Raw genomic sequence first — 25,538 nt, forward strand, 5'->3', positions numbered from 1 at the left:
GATTTTAGAGACTGTTTCCTTTAGATAAAACTGGACACTCCCCTCGCTCTGCCCTCGTTTTCTGATATGACTGCCTAAGATTTAAGTTTGTTTTACTGGTTTTTACATCAATTTTATCAGTAATCGAGGCAATATTGTGGGAAGGGCTCAGGTTGGGGCCAGATTAACAGGGGCTTTCAGAACCTTTCAAGAGCGTTTTTTATGTATTTCTTTTTTTTAGAGTTATTTTGTTGGGGTTACAACATTGTGTAACTTCAGGTGTACATTATTATATTTCAGTTTCTGTGTAGACGGCATTGCGCTCACCACCAATAGTCTAGCTTTTATCCATCACCATACATATGTGCCCCTTTAGCCTTTTCGCCCACCCCCCACCCCTTCCCCACCCCACCGCCTTCCCCTCTGCTAACCACTCTTCTGTTCTCTTTGTCTACATATGAGTGAAGTCATATGGTGTTTGTTTTCCTCTGTCTGACTTATTTCGCTTAATGTAACACCCCCAAGGTCCATCCGTGTTGTTGAGAATGGGACGATTTTGTCTTTTTTGTGGCTGAGTAGTATTTCATTGTACATCTACACCACATCTTCTTTATCCAGTCATGGGTCAGTGGGCACTTGGCTTGCTTCCACATCTTGACTGTTGTGAATAATGCTGTGATGAACATAGGGGTGCATGGCTCTGTTTGAATTGCTGATTTCAAGTTCTTTGGACAGACACCCTGTAGTGGGATGGCTGGATCATACGGTATTTCTATTTTTAATTTTTTGAGAAATCTCCATACTGTTTTCCATAGTGGCTGCTCCAGTTTGCATTCCCACCAGCAGTGGATGAGGGTTCCCTTTTCTCCACATGCTCTCCAACATTGGTTATTTCTCGTCTTGTTAATTATAGCCATTCTGACGGGTGTAAGGTGATATCTCATTGTAGTTTTGATTTGCATTTCCCTGATGATTAGTGATGATGAGCATCTTTTCATGTGCCTGTTGGCATCTGTATATCTTTGGAGAAATCTCTGTTCAGATCCTCTGCCCATCTTTTGATCAGGTTGGTTTTTTTTTTGTAGTTCAGTTTTGGGAGTTCTTTATTTATTTTAGAGATTAACCCCTTGTCAGATATATGATTTGCAAATATTTTCTCCCAGTCAGTGGGTTGTCTTTTCGTTTTGTTCATGGTTTCCTTTGCCTTGCAGAAGCTCTTTAGTCTGATGTAGTCCCATTTGGTTATTGTTTCTTTTGTTTCTCTTGCCTGAAGAGACATGATATTCAAAAGGATGCTGCTAAGACCCATGTCAAAGAGTGTGCTGCCTCTGTTTTCTTCTAGGAGTTTTGTTGTTTCAGGTCTTACCTTCAAGTCTTTGATCCATTTTGAGTTAATTTATGGCAAAAGATAAGGGTCTACTTGCATTCTTTTGCATGTGGCGGTCCAGATTTCCCAGCACCGTTTATTGAAGAGACTCTCCTTTCTCCGTGTTCTCAGCTCCCCTGTCAGAGATTAGCTGTCCCTAGGTGTGCAGTTTTATTTCTGGGCTGTCAGTTCTATTCCATTGATCTCTTTGTGTGTTTTGTGACAGTACCATGCTGTTTTGATCACAATAGCTTGGTAGTAGATTTTGAAGTCAGGGATTGTGATGCCTCCAGCTCTCTTCTTTTTTCTCAGGATTGTTTTGACTGGGGTCTTTTGTTCCATGTGAATTTCAAGGTCCTTTATTCTGTTTCTGTGAAGAATGCCATTGGGATTATCATTGGGATTGCACTGAATCTGTAGATTGCTTTGGGTAGTATGGACATTTTAACCATGTTTATTCTTCCAATCCATGAGCACGGAATCTCTTTCCATCTCTTTCTGTCACTTTCGGTTTCTTTCAACAATGTGTTAGGCTATTCAGTGTACAGTCTTTCACCTCCTTGGTTAAGTTTATTTGTAGGTATTTTATGCTTTTTGTTGCGATTGTCAATAGGGTTGTATTCTTGAGTTCTCTCTCTGCTAGTTCATTGTTAGTGTATAGAAGCAGCGCATTCTTGGAAAAGGTCCCAGCAGAGAGAGCTGTAGGGTCTTGTGCTGTGTTGTGAGCATGTGAGGTGCTCGGGGCGCGTGATGAGGTCCTCGTGGCCACCCCAGGACCTGGCAGCAGCTCGCCACCTGGGAGAGCGTCAGAATCCCCTGGAGGGCCCTGAGGACAGTTGGACGGATGGATGGAGGGCCATGAGGACAAATGGACAGATGTGAGGGCTTGTTAGGACAGCACGATGGGAGGGCCCTGAGGATGGCTGGATGGGAAGGCTGTGAAAACAGCTGGCTGAGCCCCTTCCAGAGTTTCAGTTTTGGGGTCTGGGGTGGTGTGTGGGATTTGCACCCCTAACGTGTTCCCGGGGTCTGGTTGGTTCCTCCTGAGGGCAAGTCTGTTCCAGGCCTCCTCCCTTCCAGCTTTCTGTGATTTGTTGATTTTATAGGAATGCAAAGTCAGTGCTCTAAGGGCTGTGAGGTGGTCTGTGTGCCCCTGTGTGAGGGCCCTGAGCCCAGCCATGAGCATGGACCTTCTCCTGGAAGCGGGGGGAGAACTGGGGACGAGGAGCCGCCCTCACGGACTCCAAGCTCCCGTGGTACAAGCCTGGTCGCCGCCCTGTCCTCCCTCTTCGCCTCCCTGGTCTGCTTCCAGCGCTGCGCCTCAGGCTCTGGGAGGAAGGGGCCTGAGCCTTTCCTATGACCCGCGCGCTAGTGGTCAGTGCGGCCTCAACGCTCCTGGGAGGAGGAATGAACCCCTGGGTTAGGCCAGCTGGGAGGGAGACAGTGAGGACGTAGGTGTGCGCGATGTGGGGCAGCGGGCAGGAGAGGGAGGGGCGGCCCTGCAAGCTTGGCGGGAGGAAGGTGCGAGGGCGGTGCGGGTGCTTGAGACTTGGGCAGGGGCCACTGGAGCAGCCGCCAGGGAGCACAGGACCGGCCTGGGCCAGCCCGGCTGAGCGGAGTGCAGCTGGGTGCGGGAGGAGGTGGGTGCGGTGGCTCCATCCGGAGGTGGGTGCGAGGCTGTGTCCACAGATGGGTGCGGAGCGGCGTCCGGAGGTGGGGGCAGGGATGTCGGGGCCCGTTGGGAGGTGGGGTGTAGGGGCCCCATCGGGAGGTGATGTTTGAAGGTCCCAGGTCCACCGTGGGGCCATCCTTGTGTCTTGGCACGTGTGAATCATGCATGTTTAAGGCAGTCCTTCGTAACTCTACAGGACATACATGCAGCGTTGAAATTACTGGACACTGTCGATTTACTGTTGCAGATAGTTGACTTTGCTTCCCAGAGGCTGTATTTGCATCGGTGTCTCTGCCGTCCCTTAGCCTTCTGCGGGGAGACGCTGGCTGTCGGGCTCCTCATCAGGCCTGCCGCCACAGGGCTCTGGGGCTTCCCTGAGGCGGACGCCTGGGCCGAGGCACCTGCCTCTCCAGCAGCCACGGACGATGGCTGAACGTTAGCCGCCTGTCCTGCTGTGGAGCACCTGCCTGGTCAGGGAGCTCATCCGGTGCAGGGTGGGCTCCTGTGTCCACGATGTGCAGAGACCCTCAGTGCAGCCCCCGCGGGTTTGGTATTGTCTCCTGGCCGTCGGAAGTTAGGTGGCTGATTTTTGAAGATGGAGTGCTTTCCCGTTTAGGACCCAAAGGACAAGGAAGGCTGCTCTGCTCTCGGGACTCGCCTGCTCCCGTCTGGCGCCCCCCGTTTCCCTGCACAGCCAGTGTCGGCTGTTCCACATCCTTCAGCGACGTCTTCTGCACTGACGAGCGGGTCCGTGCCAGCTGCGTTCCCATCTAAGTGACAGACTGTGAGGCTCCCCAACTTTCAGGGTTCAGTCTGTCTTTCCTTCTTGCCTGGGCGGGTCCATGGGTGGCGCTGCCGCACTTGTCTCCCTGTGAACGGACCTGGGCTCGTTTCCCTTTTCGAGCTATCTGTTAATCCTGCCGGGGGCCCTCGTGAGTGAGTCTGCGTGAGGACCTGCATTTCCCTTTCTCTCGGGTGGATTCCTGAGGTGGAGGGTCTCTGCATTCCATGTGCTTTTTGGGATCCTCCTGTCCAGCTTTACGTAAAGCCTGCTGAGGTTTCGATAGCCATTGTCTCGACCCGACCCGTTTATCCTTGGAAGCAGCCCTGCTCCTCTAGGCCTCGAGCAGGAGCGACTCGTTTTTGAGTCTGTCGTTTTTCTCAGCAGTGTGTTCTCTTTGCTGGGCAGCCTTCCAGGAGTGTGCTGTTCTGTTCGATGCTACTGTGAATGGAATTGTCTTCTTAGTTCTAGAAGCACTGCTGATTTATCTTTTTAGTCTTGTACCCTGTGAACTTGTAGACCTCATGTTAGTTCTAGTAGTCAGTCAGAGATGCACAAGGATTTTCCACATACGGGAATAAAAACTCTCTTGCTGCTTCTCTCCCGGTCTGTATGCCTGGAACTTCTTTTTTCTTTTTCTGTTTTTTTGCTGAGGAAGATTGGCCCTGTGCTAACGTCTGTGTCCATTGTCCTCTATTTTCTATCTGGGATGCCTCCACAGCATGGCTTGATGAAAAATGCATAGGTCCATACCCAGGATCCAAACCAGTGAAGCCCAGGCTGCTGAAGTGGAACGTGCAAACTTAACCACTATGCCACCAGGCCAGCCCCTGTAACTTCTTTTTCTTGCCTGAGCGCTGTGGCTGGGATCATGGACATGCTGAGAGCAGACAGCCTCCCTGTGTCCCGTCTTGGGTAGAGACCATCTAGTCTTTGTCAAGGATGGTATTGGTTATGAGTTTTTCTGTAGATGCTCTTCACCAGCTTGAGGAGGTTACCTGATCGTCCTAGGTTGTTGAGAACTCTTAACATGAAAAATCACGTTCCTTCTAATCTTGTGGCCGGTGATGTGGCGTTTTGTGGGTTGGTTTTGGGTGTTAAACCTGCCTCGCTTCCTCGGATAAAACCACTTGATCACAGTTAATAGTCTCTTTCGTGTGCTGCTGGGTTCTGACTGCTGACGTCTTTGTGAGATCTGTGTGCGGTCAGGGGGACATCCGCCTGGTTTCTTGTTTCCATGTCTTTGGCTTTGGGATTGTGGTAGCACTGGCCTCGTGAAATGAGTTGGGAATCATGTCCCCTCCTCTGTTTTCTGCAGGAGTGTGTGCAAGATTGCTATCATTTCCTCCTTAAAGTGCCTTATGAAGTTTAGCCCGGGCGGTAATTCTGGTCTCCATCCCTCCATTTTGTCTGCAAGCAGAGGTCTCACCTTCATTTTTGGAAGGTGTTGTCCTGGGTGTCGCATCCTAGACCACAGAGAGCAAGTCTGAACAAATGTCAAAAACTTCCTGTCCTGGTGGCCGGCCCCGCGGCCTACTGGTTAAATTTCCTCATGCTCTACTTTGGTGGCCTGGATGGGCTCAGGGTCAATCTTCCTCAAGGGAAAAAAAAGAAAGATTGGCAATGGATGTTAGCCAGGGCTAGTCTTCCTCACAAAAACAAACAAAAAGAGCTTTCTATCTGCAGACAGCATTCTCTCATCACAGTGCAATTCAGAAATCGTTTTTGGAAGATAAACTTGGAAACTCAGGACCAGACTTCATAAAGCACGTCGGTCCAGCAGAAAGCCATCGTGGGCGCTGTAATGAGTGCTCAGAGCCGTGCAGGAATGAGGACATCCCCTCGCTCCTCGCATACTCCAGCTGGCCTTGCAGAGCCTGTGGCCTGGCCGCCTTGTCCTTTTCAGGAGCCAGGGAGCCGGGAGATGCGACCAGAGCCGGGGCCGTGGGCCGGCCTGTGGTGCCTCTTCCTCCCCACAGGCAGTTGACTGAACACGGCGCACCCTAGACGGGCCTCTGAGCCGGTTTTTGGGAATAGCTGTTTTATTTTATTTACAGTCAATTACAGGAAATAAGTCACCTCTTAGTATTCTGGGCAACGGTTGGCTCCGAGCTTCGAGAATTACAGGACGAGCATGGAGTTGGGAGGAGTCTTGTCCATGTTGCCACCCAGGAACTTATACCCCTGGGAAGGAGGCCAGGCCTCAGAGGTGCCCAGCCTGGGCCCCGGGCCCCGAGCTGCAGGCGCTGTGCACGTGGAGGTTTTTCACAAGCGTGTTCCCAGAGAGCCGCTGCTTGCTACCCCTACGGCAGCAGGCTCCCTCTGCTTCTCATGACCATGTCTTCAGACCGGCCCGTGGCTCGGGCGTTGGGAGCACAGGGGCCTGGGCTGCTCCCACACGGTCAGAAAATCAGGGATGTGTTGTCTGTCCAGGTGCTGAGGGACCACGTTCCTGAGCAAGCGCTCCCACGGGGTGTGGCTGTCAGAGTCGTCACACGGTGGGGCTGAAGTTCTCCAGCTGGGAAGTGGCCTCAGTTCGGCGGCCAGTCCAGGCCCGCGGTTGCCTCCCTCCCCATCCCAAGACTGCTCCATGCCTACTAGTTTCTCTCTCTGTCTCCCTCTCTCTCTCGTAAATGACCTTTGAGAGTTTGAAGAACTGTTAATCTTTCCCCAAAGTTTATTGAGGAATGGACAAATTAGGAAAAGTTTTCTTTTTTTATTTGTATTAAGATTTCTGGTTTGTAACTTTTTTTTTTTGTTTTTTGCTGAGGAAAATTGGCCCTGAGCAAACATCTGTTTCCAATCCTCCTCTTTTTTTGGGTGAGGAAGATTATCCCTGAGCTAACATCCGTGCCCACCTTCCTCTGTTTTGTATGTGCGACGCCTCTACATACACACACTGTCAGCATGGCTGCTGAGTGGTCTAGGTCCACACCCAGGATCTGAACCTGCAAACCCCAGGCCGCTGAAGGGGAGCATGCAAAACCCTAACCACTGTGCCACGGGGCCGGCCCCTAGCCGTGTTTTAGTTGAAGAAGTTAGGTCAGTTTTTATCCAGCCGTCACTACTGGACTTGGCGCGTATGTCCTGGCACCAGCTGCAGAGTTTCCAACAGAAACTGGGGAAGCGGGATTGCAGTGGTTGTTTCACCTGACCTGGCGACTCCACAGTGGGGACCTGACCGGTTTGCTGGGTTTCTGCTGGTTCCCCGTCTACCTCCTCTGCTGTGGGCTCTCACTGTTGGGTGTTGCACCGGGCAGCTTGAGCTGTGCCGCATAACCAGCCACCCGGATTCAGAGCTGAGCGCGTCCTCTGAGCTTGTGAACCTGTGCTGGGTGGTTCTGTCACTGCTCAGCACCACTGCTTGTCTGCCGCCCCTGGGCTCTCACCCCGGCCCGCTGGCCCCGTGTGTCACGGCAGGGGCGCTCCAGGAGCCATGAGAGGGCACTGATGCGCCAGCACCCTCCAGTCAGTGCTGGCATGGGGACGCGCGGCTGCCCCCTCAGCCCAGCCCGGCTCTCGGGTGGCATGTCCACACTGCCGCCTCGTGGGACCAGCTGTAAGGCCAACTTGCGGGGGCTGTGGGCCTGCAGGGGAGCACCCACCACTTTCTCAGGCTGCACTGAGGGCATCTCTTCCCAAAGGTTCACAGGGAAGGAGGGAAGCAGAGTGAATGAGCAGGTGCGGCCCGTCGTGCTTGGAAGCCCGATGCCCAGTGAGTGCCAGGACTGTGCTGGCCGGGGAGGCGTGGGGAGCCGCTGCTGCTCGGGGACAGCCCCATCGAGGCCTGTGCCCTCAGCATAGAAGTCTGCTCCACCCTGGGAGCTCAAGTGGTGCTGGGCAGCCGTCCTGCGTGTGGCTCTGGGTCTGAACAGCTTGCAGGACTCCTGCCCCAGGGCTCACACCTGCCGTGGGTCACGCGGCCCCTGATCTTACTGTTGCCTCTCGCTGTCGCACGTGGCCCGGTCTGTCTGTTTGGAGGACTTGGAGGCTGACCCAGGTCCTGGCGGACGTTGGGGTAGTGGGGGAGGAGGATGCAATAGGGCCGAGGGACGGGGAAGGCAGAGGAGGAACGGGAGAGGGGCGCCTTGCAGGACTCCGAGACACGAGTGAGGCTGTGAGGACGATGGACGGGAGACAAAGGCTCCATCCTGTGTGACCCCACAGGGGACCCTCTGGAAGGGATGAGCTAGGGGACAGTGACAGGACCAGTGTCCCGGGGGGATGGATGGGGACAGATGGACAGACGGAGCACGGGGGCTTCAGGGCAGTGAAACTCCTCTGCACGACCCATAACGGTGGACACACATCATTACGTATCTGTCCAAACCCACAGACCATCTGACACCAAGCCTGGTGACGACCAGGGTCGTTTCCTGGGCATCTTTGTCCCCAGGGGCCGGGACGGACAGGCCACATCCACCTGTCAGGTGGCCAGGAGAGTTGCCGGCTGGGGAGGCATCACTGGGGTCCTGGGACATCTGGGGGGACGCAGCTCAACCTGGGCGGGCGGCCGAGTGGGGCCTGGTCCAGGACGGGGTGTGTTCTGAAGCCCAGGCCCTCCCGCCGCGTGGGGATGCTCGGGGTTGCCAGCGCTTATTCTCGGGACTCCTGTGTTTGTGGGTTTGCTTTTTTCTGCAGCACAAACTCCCCACTGTGTGTGGGGCTGAGCTCTCCATGCGCACAGGGCTGGCCCGCTGTCCACGTGTGTGGCCGCTGTGCCGGGCTTGCAGTGGACACTCATAAACTTCGGTGGGAGGAGGGAGGGAGGATGCCCGAAGGAGGAGGGAGAAGCAGTGACAGATGAAACCCCCTTCTTCCTCTCGGGGTTGGGGTTAGAAGGTGGAAGCGGAGCGGGGAGCCAGTGAGCACACTGATCTGCAGGGAAGACTGTGCCCTGTGGGCCAGGACGCAGCCCAGGTGGCTGGGGGCCAAGGGCCGAGGGTCAGGGTGAGCGGGCCCCAGGGGGCGTCTGGAGTGCGTGAGGCGCTGCCCCCTCCATGCAGTGGGGCCACCCGGGCCAGCTTCTCTCTGGCCGGGAGGGAGGAAGGCCTGGGAGGGGTGTCTGGAGGCTGGCCAGTGCCAGAGGCTTGTGTCACAGAAGACGGGGTTGTGTGGCCCACACACGCCTGTCCTGTGTCCTGCCACCCGCAGCAGAGCCACACGCTCTCTGCGCCCGTCTGCTCCAAAGGCCTCGCAGGGGCGGGAGGGGGACCCTCAGGGACGCCATATTCCCACCCACCTCACATCCTCCGGCATTTTGGTTCCTATGGGTGTGGGTGTGGGTGTGGGCCGGGCCGGGCCCCGCAGTCCTGCCCTGCTGCTCCAGGTGCGTCCATGGCGGGTTCTTCCTGAGAGATTCTCCCAGAAGCCGTCTGGGCTTCAGGAGGCAGCGCCTCCCCCAGGCTCCGTGCCCGCAGCACCCAGCGTGGGCCCAGGCGACTCAGCCCCCACTGCAGCCTTGGCCCTTTCTGCGGGAGAGGGCGGAGGTGCCGGGTGTCCGTGTGTCCGCTGGCCGCATCCTCAGTGCACCTGCTGTCTGCTGCACTGTTGGCGTTTATGTGATCGGCTCCTACCTTACGGTGTGTGTTAGCGCTACATCCTGCATTGTGGTTACGTTCTGCCCTGTCGGTACTTTGTGCGCTGTCGTTATTTTGGACGTTCTGGTTACTTGGTACTTTGTCGTGACGTTCCACACTGTCGTTCCATATTGTTACCTTGTATGTTGTGGTACTTTCTGCCCTGTCCTGACATTCTGCGTTGTCGTGTGGAACCGGCACCAAGACTACAGAAGCCAGAATACTCACCCCCTCACCCGATTTTTGAAGAGAAAACTTTCGGGTGTCCTTTGCAGCTTCAGTATGTTTTCTCAGCCTCTAACGAGCAGGGGAAGCTGGGGCGGGCAGACCCCTTGTTCCCAGTGCGTTTTCAGGGAGGGAACAGCTGCTTGGCTGCATCTGGGTCCCAGGCTGGGGCCTCAGCGCAGAACCCGCTCCTCCGCGAGGAGCCTGTGGCAGGTCCCCTTTAGTCGCGGGGCAGGCTGGCAGGCTTTGCTTCTGGGGAGAGCGCCACCTCCCCGCTGTGCGAGTGCTGGCAGGCGGCCCTAGATCGGCTGTCCTTGCTGACCTGTTTGTGCCCTGTGCGTCCGCACAGAGCCACAGCCGGGGTCCCTGCAGACACTGCACCCTGCACGGCCTCCTGCACCCTCAGCAGCCGCACAGAGAGAGCTGCTCGGTCAGGGCGCACCGGGTGTCCGCTCCCGCCTGCACAGCCGCCGGCCCGCCCGCCCGCAGGAGGGGTGGCCTGCCACCCCTCCTCCAGCCATGTGCCCTCCTCAGCCTGTGGAATGCGCCGCCGGGGCCGGCCCCACAGCGCCTGGCCGGCAACTCACGGAGTGCGCTGAGCCCAGCCACCCCAACCGTCCTGCCGGGTGCAGCTGCCACCCCGAGCCCAGCGGCCCCGGCCAGGCCCAGCCCCGAGAGCAAGAGCCAGAGCGAGGTGCCTGGCCCGGGCCCTGGCAGCCCACGCGAGCCGACATGCGGCTCCGCGAGCTGTCGCTGCGCCAGGACCCCAACCTGAGGCAGGAGCTGGCCTCACTGGCCCGCGGCTGCGACTTCGTCTGCCCTCCCGCTTCAAGAAGAGGCTCAAGGCCTTCCAGCAGGTCCAGGTCTGCCGCATGTCACCCCCCGGCCCACCCGGGTCCCTCCCGAGTCCCTCCCTGGTGTGGGGGGGGCCGGGGGCTGCTCGCACCCACCCGTGCAGGGAGCGTGGGTCCCGCGTGAAGTTGCTGGGAGAGCTCCTAAGAGCTCGCCCGTTGCTGGAGTTTTGGCGGCAGGTGCCGCGGTGCGGCCAGGATGCAAGCCCCCGGCGCGTGGACAGGTTCTGGCTCAGGTTGGGGCCTGGCCCATGGTCACGGCCATCTCCGTGATGACATGGCCCTGTGGGACGCCTGGCCTTCTCGGCCACATGGTGTTTACTGGGCTGTGGGGATCTGCACACATGGGCCGGGCAAGTGGATGGCTCGGTGCTGATAGTGAGTAGTTGCCGTGTAGATACCCTCTCCATGGTTGTGTGTGCTCGGAGGAGTAAGACCTGCTGTGTCTACACCTTGGACGTGTTACGAGTTAGTTTGAGGGACCCAGTCGTTTGGAAGCATCAGACAGCCCGTGATCCCCAGAGTCTGTCTGTGACTCGAGGGGTCTCCGTGGCAGATCTTGTCCTCGCCTCAGCTCTGGGCCGGTGCTGGGGGCAGGGCCACAGGGCTTGGGGCCGGGGCTCCTGCTCCTGAACGCCTCACCTCTTGCAGTTAGACACCCACACTTTTTCTCCAGGCCAGGACTTAACGTCCTGTTGTGGCCAAAAAAAATGACATCCAATCAGACCGGGCCATCTGGGGGAAAAAAAGACCTGCTTTCTGCTGATATTTTAATGGGAGTTTTTCTGGGATCATATCTCAGCTTTTACACAGCTTGGGAATTTTTCCTGTCTTGTGTCTTCCAACTTCTAAAGTTTTGTCTGCAGCTGGGGAAGGTGTGAGTCTGTCCCTAGATTTTAAGGAAAGTGCCTGCATTTGGAGACCCAGGAGTGGAATCTGCCTCACACGGGTCCTGCTTTGACGATAGGAAGACAGATGTGGGGCAGTTAGGGTTTCTCCTGATGGTCCACTGGGCTGTGTGGGAGACCCAGAAATCCCTCCAGCCTCGCCCAGGATGGTCGTGCCTGGGGGCCCGGCTCCCCACAGAGCCCATGCAGGAAAGTCTGCATTGCTTTAGGGCTGCTGCTTATCAAACGAAAATCACTTTTTGGGAATCAAACTTTATGAATTCATTTCATGGGAAGTTGTTTCTTGTCACAGAAAACATGTCTCAACCTTGTTTCTCAGCCGTGACGATGTGCATTGCATAACGTGAGTGCTCCCTGGGGTGCAGGCGGTGGACCAGTGGGTCTTTCTCATGGGGGTTGTGGGAGGAGCAGAAGGAGAGTTCTCCTGGCTCCTTTCACCCCAGGATGTTGGAGGGCGGATTCGGGACACAGCCTTGGGGGGGTCAGCAAACATCTTTGGGAGAGGCTGGGGGTGGAGGGAGAGGCTGGGGGTGGAGGGAGGGAGGTGGTGCTTCAGCCTGACGGCCATGCCACCCACTCAGTGGGCCCCCCTGGCCCAGAGCAGAGGACTCTGGAGCACGGCTGTGCCGTCCACAGTGGAGCCATCCCTGCTCCCGCCTCCTATGTCCACCCGCCCACCCTGCCCAGGGATTCTCGGGCCTTCTGGGCGCCGAGCAGCGCCAACTCCCGGTGGTCACTGCAGGCTCCCTCAAGCCCAGGACGTGCTCGGCTCACCCCGCTGGAAGGGGTCCTGAGCGTCCTGTACCCTGGGGGTCCCATCACCCGCTCTCCACAAACAGGCTCAGGCACAGTTGACGGGCGCCTCTGCTCCTCCACTCTGTCACCTTGCTGTGGGCCCGGACACGCTGTCCAGCCTCCCTGCAGGGTCCTTCAGGTGGGCACACAGACCCCGCTGAGCGTCATTCCAGACCCCAGTGTGGCCACCCCCTGGGGACAGTCCTGGACTCTGAGCTGACCTCCCCTCCCTGGGGTGACAGCTGGGCCTCCCAGCTCTGCCCGTCCCAGATGGCAAGTGGGTCACAGTCTGGGGTCCCAGTCTGGGTGGGGTCAGAGTACCCTGCAGGAAGGGTCATGAATACCCCCTTTGATCCACATTCCCAGGACCCTGGCAGCTGGAAGCGGCCCCTCTGTCCACTCAGCTGTGGATGCAGGTTCCCCTCATAGGCCACTCCAGAGCCACACGCACGCCCCCATGGGAGCCCGTGTTGTGGGGCAGGTGCAGAGCCAAGCTGACAGTCAGTGTCCAGGCCGGGAACCCCGCTCAGCCGGGCTCCCCCGTCTGTGTCAGTGTTGGGGACACAGCTCTGCTCCCTCCTGTGAGCGCGGCTGGCCCAGCAGCCTCCACAGTGAGCCCGGCCCCTCCTGTGCTGGAGGGAGAACCTTCGCACGAACCCGTGTGCAGGGCCTGGCTCCCCCGTTGTTGTCTTTGGCTCCCCTGTGTTAAACTTTGACCTCTGGCTCCCATGTGTCAGCGTGGAGTGTCATTCGTGCGTTTAGTTGGCGCACCTCCTGCCAGCTGGTGTGGAGGGTCCACGGGAGCCGAGGAGAAAGCTCGGGTGGCAGCATCTTTGGGGCCTGGGCTCGCCTGGAATCCACAGTCTGCCCCCCTGAGCTCCCTGGCCCCGTCCAGGGCCCCATCCCGGCCTCGCTGCTGCATCCGGTCTCAGACGGGGCCGCCCAGGACGCTGCTGGGCTTGGCCGCTCCAGCCCAGCGTCCCTGCCTGGCCTGCTCTCATTCTGCCACCTGTGCCCTGTCCTGGCCCGTTGGAGTCGGAGGGACCCATCCGATGTCCCAGCACGTGCTGTCTGACCCCTCTGGGACCTGACCGTCCGAGGCTGGTGTTGGGAGGTGTGACCCCAGAGACACAGCTGGACGGATTTCTGCTGGGCTCCCCCACACCCTTCTGTGGGAAAAGAGATGCCTTTGCTTTATCCCAGGGCTTGGATTTTGGTCATGGGGGCACTGCTCAGCCCCACTGTGTGTTCTGGGAGGCCCGCGGGCAAGTCTGAGGTCCCAGGAGTGGGGTCGAGTCAGGGAGCAGGCGGCCGGGGCCCTCTACAGAAGTAGCTTTCCGTGAGGCAGTGCCCCTTGATCGGGGCTGCAGGGGGCCTGCGTGGAGCAGGGCGGGTGGGAGCCCAGGCGAGAGACCTGGGGACCCGAATGCCACCTGGTCGGCTGGTTGTCATTTTTTAAGAGGCCTGAGCTGTACTTTAGGACTCTCCTTTCACACACACACGTGTGTGTTTTTGCCACTTTTGTTCATCCCAGTCATCTGGCCGCGTCCCCTGGAGGTCGGGGAATGCGCCCCACGGTCCCTGCAGGACCTGCTGAGACCTGTTTTGTGGCCCAGGAGGCAGCCAGCCCCCAACGGCGCCCTGTGTGTTGGAAAAGAATGTGAGAGCTGCAGCTGTGCTGGGGCCGCATCTATTTCTGTCCCGGAGATTAAACTTGTAAATCTCCCCTGACCGCAGCAGGCTGTTTGTTTCTCGTTGTCTGGTCAGCTCCATCATCGCTCCGGGGAGCTGGGCCCGGCCTCCCTGGGGGCTGGACCTCTGCTTTTCCCTGCAGCGTCTGCCGTGTCCATGCGGGGCTCCTGGGGCCGACATCGGCCAGCTCTGAGGCGCGTCGTTTCCCCTGGTTGCCTGGCCTGACGCAGTCCCTGTCTCTCTCTAGTACTGTCCACACCTCCACCTCCTGTGTGCACGTCAGTCCAGCCACCCCATGGCCCCTCTACCCTTTTCCGTCTTTTGAGAAGATGTTCACCCTCTGCGCCCTTACGTCTTATGTGTGTCTCTTGTAAATAGACACGATTCTCTTTTTCCTTCTGATCTTCATCTTTTAACTGTGCCGTTTGTCTGTTTCCACGTGTTATGACTGTTCGTCCATCTTGGTTTATTTTCGTCCTGTCCTTTCTTGCCTCCTCTTTCTCTTTTCCTCTCCTACTTTGGAGTATTCCCTTGTTCCTGGCTGACTGCTCATCCTAGAAATGGCCACTACTGGATTTTTCCAGGTGAAAAATTAATACCTTTGCCTTCCAGCTCAAAGCACTCAGATGGGGGCTGGACCAGTGGCGCAGCAGTTAAGTGAGCATGTTCTGCTTCGGAGGCCCGGGGTTCACCAGTTCGGATCCCAGATGCAGACATGGCACCACTTGGCAAGCCATGCTGTGGTAGGCGTCCCACATATAAAGTAGAAGAAGATGGGCACGGATGTTAGCTCAGGGCCAGTCTTCCTCAGCAAAAAGAGGAGGATCGGCAAATGCTCAGGGCTAATCTTCAACAAAAAAACCAAAACTCTCAGACACTTCCATTCCATGACCCCATTCATTTTACACTGCTGTTGTCGCCTTCGGAGGGTTTTTAAAAAAGAAATAAAATCACCTTCTTATGATGATTCACACAGTCAGCGTGTTGAGATTTGCCCCCCATCCGCCCCTTTCCTGCATTTCCGACCTGTGTCAGGAGCACTTGGCTTCTGCCTGACGCACGGTCCCCTACACATCCTGGACCAGCGTCTGCTGACAGTGGCCGGCTCACTTTTGCTTTTCTTCCGTTTTGGTCTCAAACTGTCTCCATGTTGGTTTTGTGTGGCAGACACCTCCTGGGAGGTGGCGTTTGGGCGAAAGGGCAGCCGCTCTCCTCCAGCTCTGGCCCCTGCATTTCTGTCGAGAAGCTGGCTGCAGGGCTCCTGGGTCGCTCCTTTGGAGACGGTCCCCTTTTCTGTTCCGTTCCGTCTCCTTGTGGCAGGTTCTGAGGATGTGCCGCTGTCTTGGGTGTTGTCCAGTCTCGTCATCCGGTGTGCAGTGTGGGTTGCTCCAAGGACTCCTGCTTGGGGTTCCTTGGGCCTCGGGTCTCAGGATGTGTCTCCAGCTCTGCAGCTGCAGGCTCAGCACCTGTGTCTCCTCCCTCCCGGGGCACGAGTCTCTCCCAGCTGTGCTGCTCTGCTCTCCAACCCAGAAAGCAAGTGTGTTTCCTGTTCTTCTGGACGTTTTATTTGGGGCTGTCTTAAGTCTCCTCACTCTTGCATCTTCAAGCCTCTCCCTGTCTTGATATATGAAGTGTGTCGGCTCTCATTCTCAACAACGTCAGAGTCCGGAGTCTTTGCCAGCCCGGCTGCTCCCTGTTTGCCGGCTCTCCCCCATGGTGCCTTCCTTCCATGTGTGTTTGTGCGTTTTGATCATGAACGCCTCACTTTCCTTGGAACTTGGGGCATTTTCTGAGTCCTGAGTTGAGGATGGTTCGCCTCAGCACATCTTGCTGCTTCCGGGCACTGCTGATCTGCGGCAGCCTGACGACGTCGGCTGGAGGGTTTGGGGACCAGGCACAGGATGTACATTTGGTTTGCACACTTGACTGGGAGTCTGCTGTGAGCTCTTGGAAGCTTCGCCACCACCCCCTGCCCCCAGCCCCTTGATGCAGCACCAGCTTCCAGGCCTATGATTGTCCTTTCCTTCCTGGGGTCAGAGGTTGGTGGGGATTTATTTCCAGTTCATTCTTCTTGCTGCAGGGACAGCCCCCGGGATCCCGCTCAGGGGGCAGCCTCCGTCGAGGATGCTGGATGTTGCCTCCTCTCCCCGAGCTCTGCAACACTGTGAGGTGATGGTCACTTCACCCCCTTGAGTGCACTGCCTGAAGGCAGCACCTGTCCAGCCTCTCCTGGCCTCGCGGGGTGCCCCTTCCCAGCGTCCGTGCCCTGAGAGTCCTTCCTCTCTTGCCAGTCTGTGAGGCACTCAGGAAGATGTTTGTTAAGTGCTCTCGCCAGCATTTCCAGCTGCCTTCCTCAGAAGGGCTGGTCCGGGCACCTGGGTCTTGACAGGGCCACAGAAAGAGCACACGTGTTAGCATTTACCTCTCCCTGAGTCGATCCTGCAAGTCCAGCACCAGAACTGGGTCATCCAGCGTTGCGCTGTGCCTCAGGGAGTGAGTTGGTGGGAGATGCTTGCTTCCCCATGAGTGTGAGAGACATGGAAGGTTCCGGGCTGGGAGAGACTCACTGTGGACAGAGGGAAACAGAGTCACGTGGCCAAGTTCTCTGAGGTAGCAGCTTTCCGAACACAGCGAAAGGTGTTTTCCTTTCAGGGGAGCTCTTTGGGATGTGTGTTCCATCACTGCATATTGTTGGGGGCCTGCTCTGTGCCAGGCACTGGAGGGTAGCTGCACCTTCTAGATGGGATGACAGAAAAGCCTACAGAACCTGACTGGGGTGACAGTACCTGTGAAGGGGCGGCAGGTGGGGTGGGATGTGTGTTCTGTCAGGGATAACCTTGTGACCTGTGGTGATGTATCCTGTGAGGGGGCAGCAGATGGGGTGGGATGTGTGTTTTGTCAGGGATGACCTTGTGACTTGGGGTGAGGTTCCTTTGAAGGGGCGGAAGGTGGGGTGGGATGTGTGTTCTGTCAGGGATGACCTCATGACCTGGGGTGATGGTTCCTATGAGGGGGCTGCAGGTGGGGTGGGATGTGTGTTCTGTCAGGGATGACCTCATGACCTGGGGTGATGGTTCCTATGAGGGGGCTGCAGGTGGGGTGGGATGTGTGGTGTGTAGGATGACCTTGTGACCTGGGGTGATGGCTCCTGTGAAGGGGCGGCAGGTAGGGTGGGATGTTTGTCCTGTCAGGGATGACCTTGTGACCTGGGGTAACGGTTACTATGAGGGGGCGGCAGGTTGGGTGGGATGTGTGGTGTGTCAGGGATGACCTTGTGACCTGGGATGATGGTTGGTGTGAGGGGACGGCAGGTGGGAGTGGGCTCAGGCGGGGGGTGTTGTGTTGTCTGTTGATGACATGCTGGTGGCAGGTGGGATCTGATCATGGTCTTAGATGAGGTAAGGCAGTGTTTGTGGGGCGCCTGGGAACAGTAGGCACAAAGGCCCTGAGGTGGGCAGTGACAGGGGCAGTCGTTAGCGCCTCCACACACCCGCTGTCCCCCAGGGAGCTGTGGTGCAGTGGTTCTCAAACTCCTGACCCAGGGGACCGTCCTCCTGTACCAGCGTGTTGGTGGAAGGGACGTGTGGCGCCCTCAAGGGAAGCCCTCCTGCTGGCAGCAGCCAGTGTGGCCATGCGGGGTGTCTGCAGGGCGCTGTCAAGAGCACCAAAGACCTGTGGTTGTGTCTTTGCCCCTAAGTTTGTAGCTGCCTCCCTTCCTCCCTCCCTCCATCTGCCAAATTCCCCCCGTCTGCATGGCTCTGACCACAGGGGCCGTCTCTCACTGCGCAGCCCATGTGGGCGTCCTCCCTCCACCGTGGTCAAGCTCCCCAGGCAGTAAGCTCGCTCGTGTCCTGCTCTGCCCGTCCTGTGCCGCTGTCCAGAAGGTCGTGTCTCATGGAGCCATGCGTGTGTCCTCGGGGCCAGGCCTCAGGGCCCAGAGCAGAGGAAGACAGGAGCTCTGCTGTGTTCCAGGGTCAGAAGGACCCGGGCTGCCGCATGAGGCGAGGGGTTCCTGGAGATCGGTGAGCTGTGTGTCCACCCCCAGGAACAGACACACGAGCTGAGGCAGAGACAGGCCCTTGCGTGGCAGCTCTGGGCGTGGGGGCCTCACGCGTGTGTGTGCGTATGTGTGCGTGTCTCCATCGCGACCAGCAGGCCCTTCCCTGCCAGTCCTGACTGGGAGGCCCATTTGGCTGTTGGGCCCCATCCCCTTCCTGTTCCTGCCCCTGGAGACAAGCGGACCAGCAGACAGTGGGGGATGGAGAAGGAGGAACAGGTGACTGAGCCGGTGCCATCGCTGTCGTGGGAATCTCTGCCCCATGTGCTCAGGAAGCGGGTAGAAACCGTCAGATGTGGTTCATCCCGTGCAGTGTGAATACTGCCTCCTATAGTGCTCAGTCTTTGCAGCTTCGGAAGACACGTTGGCGCGTCTCCACCCACAGAGGTTTGGTGAACTCGCTTCTGACGCGTGGTTTCGGCCCCTTGCGAGGCCCACACAGGACCTGGGGCTCCCCGTGCCCTTGGCCCAGGCTGGCCCCTCTGCCCGGGTGGCCCATCAGCTTCCTCCTCCTGGACTGCGGCCGAGCCTGCGTCACGGGGGTCTGGTGTCCATCCTCCTTGGAACTGGTCCCCCATGTCCTTGTCTGTACCTCTGGCCTCTCCTGTTCTCCGAGGCCTCCCCGCCCAGCAGGGCCATGGGAGGGTCGATTGGCCACTGTACAGACCTCAGACGTTGTCCCCCTGGTGCCCATCGTTCTGAGTTCGCGAGCACAGGGCACGTGCTCAGATGTCATAAAGTAGCTCCCAGTGCTGCCTTGGACTATCTGTTAGACCAACGAGAGAATGAAGCTGACTACAAACGTGATCTAAAAACTCCCGCGTGGTGACAGACGTCACAAAGTAAATAAAAAGACGTGGGGCCTGGGGACGGAGGACAAAACTCACAAAGCCGAAGACACGTGCCGCCCTGGAAATGGTCAGAGGAGGAACAGAAATGACGGCACAGCGTGGAGCAGAGAAGGGGCAGGGAAGATGGTGTCCTTGCCTTTTAGACAAATGAGGAGATGCTCCACCCGGTTCAGAGTACGGTGGGGGTGGAGTATGATGCCCGTGTGGTGTCTTAGTTCCCCCAGACGGCGGAACCTCAGTTTGATGGCGCCCTCTGCTGACGGGGCAGGAGGGAATGCAGTGTCGGAGATGGTGGTGGCCCCCGGAGCTCCTCCCGCAGGAGCACCTGGACGAGCCACACTCTCGCGGTGCTGAGGCCGTGCCGGCCGCCTCCCTGTGCTCCCATTCAGATCGGGGCCTTTGTAAGCTTCTTGCACTCGCTCACCTTTAAACAACGCAGGACAGGCACCCAGCCCGTGGTGGGGACCGCCCACCTTTAGGACTGTGGTGTGTGCAGACACCAGCACCAGGGACACCAGGCCCCCGAAGCCCCCTCAGGAGGTGCTTGCGTGTATCCTCACGCCCAGGACAGGAGCCACGAGCACTCGCTGCTGCTGCTGCTCCACAAAGGGGCATGCTGGCCTCCCACCCTCCCCTCACGCGTGCTGGCGGCCGGGTCACTGCAAGGTCACCAGGGCACAAAGGCCACGTTACTTCCCCAGGCAGAGCCGCCAGGACCCCAGGGCACAGCCTTCCTCGCGGATCCCAGCCTGGATTCGCATCTGCGTAGACAGCGGATTCATGAGCAGGTCTCGTTGCCACGCGTGACTTGTGCAGATGAAGACAGACTTCCTCGTGAGTGTCCAGCGAGGTTCCAGAGCTGTCGCTTGGCAGCCCTTAGGCAGGAAATGTCCCTGTGTCTCCACAGGAGGGTGGATGGATAGTGGGCGTGAGCGACACAGGGCCTGGCACCACATGTCCAGGACGCCCCAGTGAGCCCACCCCGCTGCTCTCAGGGCTTCGTGTGGTGGAGTCAGCGTCACGCCGTCGCCAGCTGGAGTTTGTGGCCATCCAGATGGAGGAGGGCACCCATGGAGATGCTCGGGCCAGCCAGGGGGGCGAGGGTGAGCCTCGTGGTGGATTGCTGTGCACTGACAGATGCAGGAAGATTTGATTTAAGTTCTTTGTCACGTTCTGTCCATTTTGTCAAAGTCCATTTCTCAGGACCGGCCTGAGTATTAACTGTGTAACGGGTTTGGCAGAAGCCAGCTGACACGGTGACAGCAACTTCGTTTTCAGGAATCACACCTGGTCGTAGGCGAGAGGCCGAGCAGTGGGTCTGCATGGAGGCGTAGCAGCGCTGTCATCCCTCTTCCTTGTCCTTTCCCAGGTGACCAGGTGCACGGCCTCCTAGCGCTGACCAGCAGGGAACGACATCCCTGTGACTTAGCAGCCCAGGGGTCTGTGTCAGCCCAGCCGTGTACTGGGGAGAAGGCACATGGTTGACAACTGCTCCAGAACCAGCCCAGGGGCAGCCACCCCACAGTGTAGGTGCCCTGCCCTCTGCCTGGAGCGCCAGACTCCTCGTGCCTCAGTTTTCCCACCGTGAATACAGGATGCTGGTGGCACGTCAGTCACAGATTGTCCTGAACGCAGCAGTTGAGTAAGATGGTGCATGGGAAGATGTGGTCAGTGCTCAGGAAACACCAACACCGTCTTGCACAAAGGTACAAGGGCAGCGACTGTGGCCGACAGCTCAGGGCATTGGGCTCGCAATTCATTCCGCTTCGCTGGAGAGAGGAAAAGAGAAGGACGGGAAAACGGAACCACCGCCACAGGGCAAGTAAACATAGGCACTCAGGGGCCTGCCCCAGGGGCACAGCAGTTAAGTTTACAGGCTCCACTTCGGTGGCCTGGGGTTCGCCGGTTCGGATCCCAGGCGCAGACCTAGCACCGCTCGTCAAGTCACGCTGAGGCGGCCTCCTTCATATGAAGTAGAAGAAGATTGGGACAGATGTTAGCTCAGTAACAATCTTCCTCACAAAAAATTAAAAAAACGAAAAACGGCCCTCAGTCTTTGTTCCAGAAATCGAGGGGAAAAGTTATCTTCCTCAAAGCGAATCGTGGGCACCCCCAGCAGGTCTGTTGAACCGAACCTTCTCCTTCCAAGGAGGCAGCTCTGGGTGTAGCTTCCCCTCCCGCCTGTCCCTGGGCCACAGTGGGTGTGGTTTTGGCCCAGTGCTGCTGTGCAGGGCTGTCACATCAGGACTCAGCGATTCTGACACTGTAACCCAATCCCTGTGGAACAGGACATCCTGGGCTGGGAGGAGGGGGATCAGCCTGTGTCCCTGGGTGCTGACTCGGGCCAAGTCTCGTGAAGGGTGGGCCCGAGGTCATCGTCCAGCCTCTGCTCTGCGGCTCAGTCCACGGTGTGGTCCTCGTGCTTCCCACCGTCCATGGCAGACCCGCCTCGCTCAGCACAGCCGGCCTGCAATAGGTGCCGGAACCTCAGGGCCGCCCTTTGCAGCCTCTCCTTTCTGATCACCGCGCTGTCCACATCTGCCTCTAGGCTCTCAGCACTGAGGTGACCCTGCGTCAAACCCCTGACTGTTTTATTTGCCCTGTTGTGATCACAGGGCTCATTGTCGTGCGTCTTCAGGCTCTCCCCATAGCCCCCTAGTACAGCAGACTCAGGACAGCAACACCTCTGGACGTGTTGCTGCCGTCTGTGGGTCACGTCAGTGGGGCAGGACAGAAAGCGTTTACAAGTGACTCCTCCTCCTAGTGCTGGAGGGAAAACAGACAGGTGACACAGGGCATCCCGGGACGTGACTGAGAGGATGCAAGGCCGTCCTAAGACGTGACTGAGGGGACACGGGGCCATCCCGAGATGTGACTGAAGGGGACATGGGGCCATGCTGAGACGTGACTGAGGGGATGCGGGGCCACCCCGAGACATGACTGAGGGGGACGTGGGCCCCTCCTGAGACGTGAGTGAGGGGGACGAGGGACCGTCCCGGGACGTGAGTGAGGGGATGCAGGGCCGTCCTGAGACGTGACTGAGGGGACATGGGGGGCCATCCCAAGACATGAGTGAGGGGGACGTGGGGCCATCCCGAGACGTGACTGAGAGAACATGGGCCGTCCCTGAGATGGACTGATGGACTGAGGAGGACGCTAGCCAGTCCCAGAGGCTGCAGCTGGGTGGGGAAGAGGCCCCTGTTGCAGGACGAGATGTGTAGGACACCTGCAGGTTTCAGTGTGGAGCCGTGTTGACTGTGTGTCCTGGTGGCAAATTGGTAGTGCTGTTGGTATCTGGTGTTCCAGCCCCTGGTCCCTGTGGCATGAGGCGGTGGCTGCATGAGCTGTGCTCCATCACTTGGCCTTGGGGAGGGTGGCTGACATGTGAGTGCCCCGCGGCGCATGGAGGGGACCCCTCCACCTGGGCGTTCGGGCCTGCTGGCGGTGCCGTTCCTCTGGGTAAGAACCACGCTGTGCCCAGTCACTGGGCCCGCCCTGAACCCTCTTTGTCCTTTCCTCGGCCTGCTGTGTTGTGTGTGTGTCTCCTGCACGCTCAGGGTCTGCAGGTCCTATGTGGTCCCGTGGTGTCCCGTGTGCATTGGGTTCCCCAGACCTTGTTGAGTTGGGGACCCTCACAGTGCACTCTCCTGACCACCTGCCCACTCCCGGCCCCATCAGCCCCCGTGGCCTCAGGCATTGGGTTTTTGCTGCTCAGTCCAGTCCTTCCCCAGTAGGACGCTGGGCTGTTCCTGCCTCTTGAGACTGTGGCCTCGTGTCCCCAGCCATAGAGAATGTAGGGTGTAGACCGGAGATGCGTCCACGGGCCAGACTGTGCCTCCCCGTCACTGCCCGTCGAGGCCGACTGGGTGCCTGGTCCTCGGCGGCCATCTATGACCCGGCTCCCAGGAGCTGTTTCTGGCCCCAGAAGGCCTCTCCTGAGTCAGCGGGGAGATGCTGCTGAGTCCTGCTGGGCTACCGTGCCCGCTGTGGCGGGAACAGCGAGCCTCATGGGCTCGGCCTCAGAGGAGGCTCAGAGCCTCTCCCCCCTCGGTGCTGCAGACCCGGCCTGGGGCCAACTTTCGGCAGTCATTCCTTAACCGGGTCCACTGAACAGCTCTTTCTGCTTGGGAGCATTTTAAACAACTGTGTTTTATATACAGAGTCCCCCCTTCCACCTGTAACGACAGCCCCACAGCAGGTCAGCTCCCTGAATCCCCGAGGGCACGTCCCGACACCACTGTGTCTTGGAAAGCGTGTCAGGAGGTCACACTTCTCCGAGGTAGTTGCTGCTGAACGTGCTGGCTTCACTTGGGGTGGCTCAGCTGCCGTTCTGCCTTCTGGCGAGAAAGAGGCCGCAGGGCCAGATCCTTTCCTGGAGGGCCATCCCAGGTCAGGTGACAGACGTACGTCCCATTCTCTGGGAGGCACACGTGGGAACCAGCGACTGCAGGTGTGGGCCCCAAAGAGAGGCCACACCTGTCCTGGCTGTGAGCGAGTGCCATTGACGGCCCACCTGGAGGACCCTGACCCCAGAAGGACTGCGGGGCAGGCTCCCCACAAGGACCTGTGCCGGCCTCCCAGGCAGCCTGGGCTGTCAGCTGTTGCTGTTGCAGGGTCACACTGAGGCAGGGCTGGGGGAGGCTCAGCAGTGGGAATCAGTGGTATGTGACACTCCCTTGTGGTGTGTGACCTTTCAGGTGTGGGTGGCCTCATGGCTGGAGTTGGCCCCCAGGATTGTCTGGCGTTCTGTGCACATTGGGGTTCCGTGGCCCCGTGCGCTCACTTTGAGAACGGTGCCGCCCCTGTCTGTTATGGGTTCATGTGAGGACGGTGGTTCCTGTTCCCAAGTCCTCACCACCTGTCTCATTTCTCAGGTCCAGACAAAGAAGGAGGAGCCCCTGCCACCAGCCAGAGCATCCCCACCTTCTACTTCCCACGAGGCCGTCCGCAGGGGACAGTGAACATCGATGCCGTCATCGCCAAGATTGAGCGGACCTTTGCCCAGTTTCCACACGAGAGAGCCACCATGGAGGACATGGGCAAGGTGGCCAAGGTGGGTGCCCCGCGTGCTGCCTCTGGGCAGCACCACGTTCACGGGTTGGTGCTTATGTTCTGTTTTCAGGATCTGAAACACAGTGGAGACTCTGTATTAACGGTTGTGCCAAATATTGAAGACAGACATGCCTGTGCGTTGTTGCCCTCCCAGATGGAGCAGCGTTCACCTTTGCATTTTTTAAGCAACCGATCCCCTGAGGTCCAGCCTGGACCTTCCTCTGCGCCCTCCTGCCCCGTGTCTCTCCCTGTCTAGGGTGGGTGCCAGTGGACCCACAGTCCATGTGCAGCAACATGTCGATTTTGAACTTAGCCTAACACACGATCCCCCGTGCATCGTCTCATCATTTGGTTTTGAAATTCGGTGGCATGTCTCCAGGCCATCCATGTTGACATGTGTAGACACGTGTAGACGAGCACAATCGTGGTTTCCCACATCGCCTCAGCCACGTGGGAAGGCTCCCGTGTAGCCGGCGGCTGGCACGGCCCCTCCTGTGTGCTGGCGTTGACGCGTCCCGCTCCCCCATGGGTCGGGCTGCCTTGGGCTGTGCTCGTGAGCTCCGCCTTCAGGCTGCATTGGGGTGCTTGTGCTTCCCCTTTGCCCTTGTGCTTCCGGGGTGCTTTCTCTCTCTTTCTTCATCCCCACCCTCCCCTCTGGAATGTCTCTTCCTGTTCTGGATGCTGACCCTCCGTCCATGTGTGTTGTGAGCAGGTTCTGTTCCGCCTGCTGAATGGTTCACGTGCTTCCTTTTGCTTGCAGTTTTTAGGGCTTGTCCTCTTTTCTTGTTGGAACTGCTTTATTGAGATATAACTCTTGGACCACAGTTCACCCATTTAAAATGTACAAGTCAGCACAATGCAGTGTATGCCCGGAGTTGTGCAGCCATCATCGTAGTCAACTGGAGGACATTTTTGTCACCCCCTAAAAGAAACCCTGTACCCTTTAGCTGTCATCCCCCCTCCACACCCCCAACTAATCCACTTCCTGTCTCTGTAGGTTCGAGTATCCTGGACATCTTATGTAAACAGATGCATACCGTGTGTGGCTTTTTGTGTCTGCCTTCTTTCCCTCAGCACACAGCCAGACCCCGGCGACACTGCGGGCTCGGCTCCAGGCCCCCACAACAAAGTGAATGTCACCATAAAGCGAGTCACACAAATTGTTTGGTTTCCGAGTGCAGATAAAAGTTAGGTTTATGCTACGCTGTAGTCTAAGTGGGTGATAGCATTATGGCTAAAGAAAAGTGCATACCCTAATTAAAAATACCATATTGCTAAAAAATGCTAACCAGCACCTGAGCCTTCAGCAAGTCATCTTCTCTTTGCTGGTGGAGCGTCTGGTGAAAAACGCAATAAAGCAAAGCGCGGTAAAGCGAGGAGCAATAAAGGAAGTGCTTTATTGCAAAATAAAGCAAAAATATGAGTGAGCCTGTGTTTTCAAGGTTCGTCCGTATTGGGGTGTGTGTCGGTGGCACGTCCTTTCAGCGTCCCGTTGTGCATTTATCCATTCATCAACTGATGGACGTCTGGGTTGGCCCACCTTTGGGCTGTGGTGCACGGGGCTGCTGGAACACGCGTGTGCGAGTCTTGGTGTGCAGGTGTAGGGTTCTCTCGGATATACATACCTAGGAGTGAAATCGCTGGGACACATGGCGACACCATGTTTAACGCTTTGAGGAGCCACAAGACCATTTCCCAAAGCAGCTGCCCCATTTTGCGTTCCCACTGGC

At 57.8% G+C, this 25,538-nt stretch overlaps 1 protein-coding gene and 1 long non-coding RNA gene across 6 annotated transcripts in view; one reads left to right on the forward strand and one right to left on the reverse strand.

Annotated features, from left to right (window-relative positions):
* Nucleotides 1–25,538, forward strand: part of LOC138919310 (serine/threonine-protein phosphatase 2A regulatory subunit B'' subunit beta-like) — a 132,685-nt gene that overhangs the window by 76,360 nt on the left and 30,787 nt on the right. For 3 of the 5 annotated variants that reach the window (XM_070244043.1, XM_070244045.1, XM_070244046.1), the window contains exon 2: nt 23,631–23,809. In XM_070244043.1, the coding sequence (XP_070100144.1) occupies nt 23,631–23,809 (179 nt within the window). Of the gene's footprint in view, nt 1–23,630; nt 23,810–24,805; nt 25,227–25,538 lie in introns of those variants that run through there. The other 2 variants (XM_070244042.1, XM_070244044.1) reach the window with 2 other exon arrangements.
* LOC106781171 (uncharacterized) overlaps nt 23,746–25,538 on the reverse strand; it is a 30,717-nt gene continuing 28,924 nt past the window's right edge. Inside the window, exon 11 of the long non-coding RNA XR_011429422.1 lies at nt 23,746–23,881. This is a non-coding gene — a long non-coding RNA (uncharacterized lncRNA). The remainder of the gene's footprint in view (nt 23,882–25,538) is intronic.

Source organism: Equus caballus, chromosome 20 (genome assembly GCF_041296265.1).
Source record: "Equus caballus isolate H_3958 breed thoroughbred chromosome 20, TB-T2T, whole genome shotgun sequence".
Lineage (NCBI taxonomy): Eukaryota > Metazoa > Chordata > Mammalia > Perissodactyla > Equidae > Equus > Equus caballus.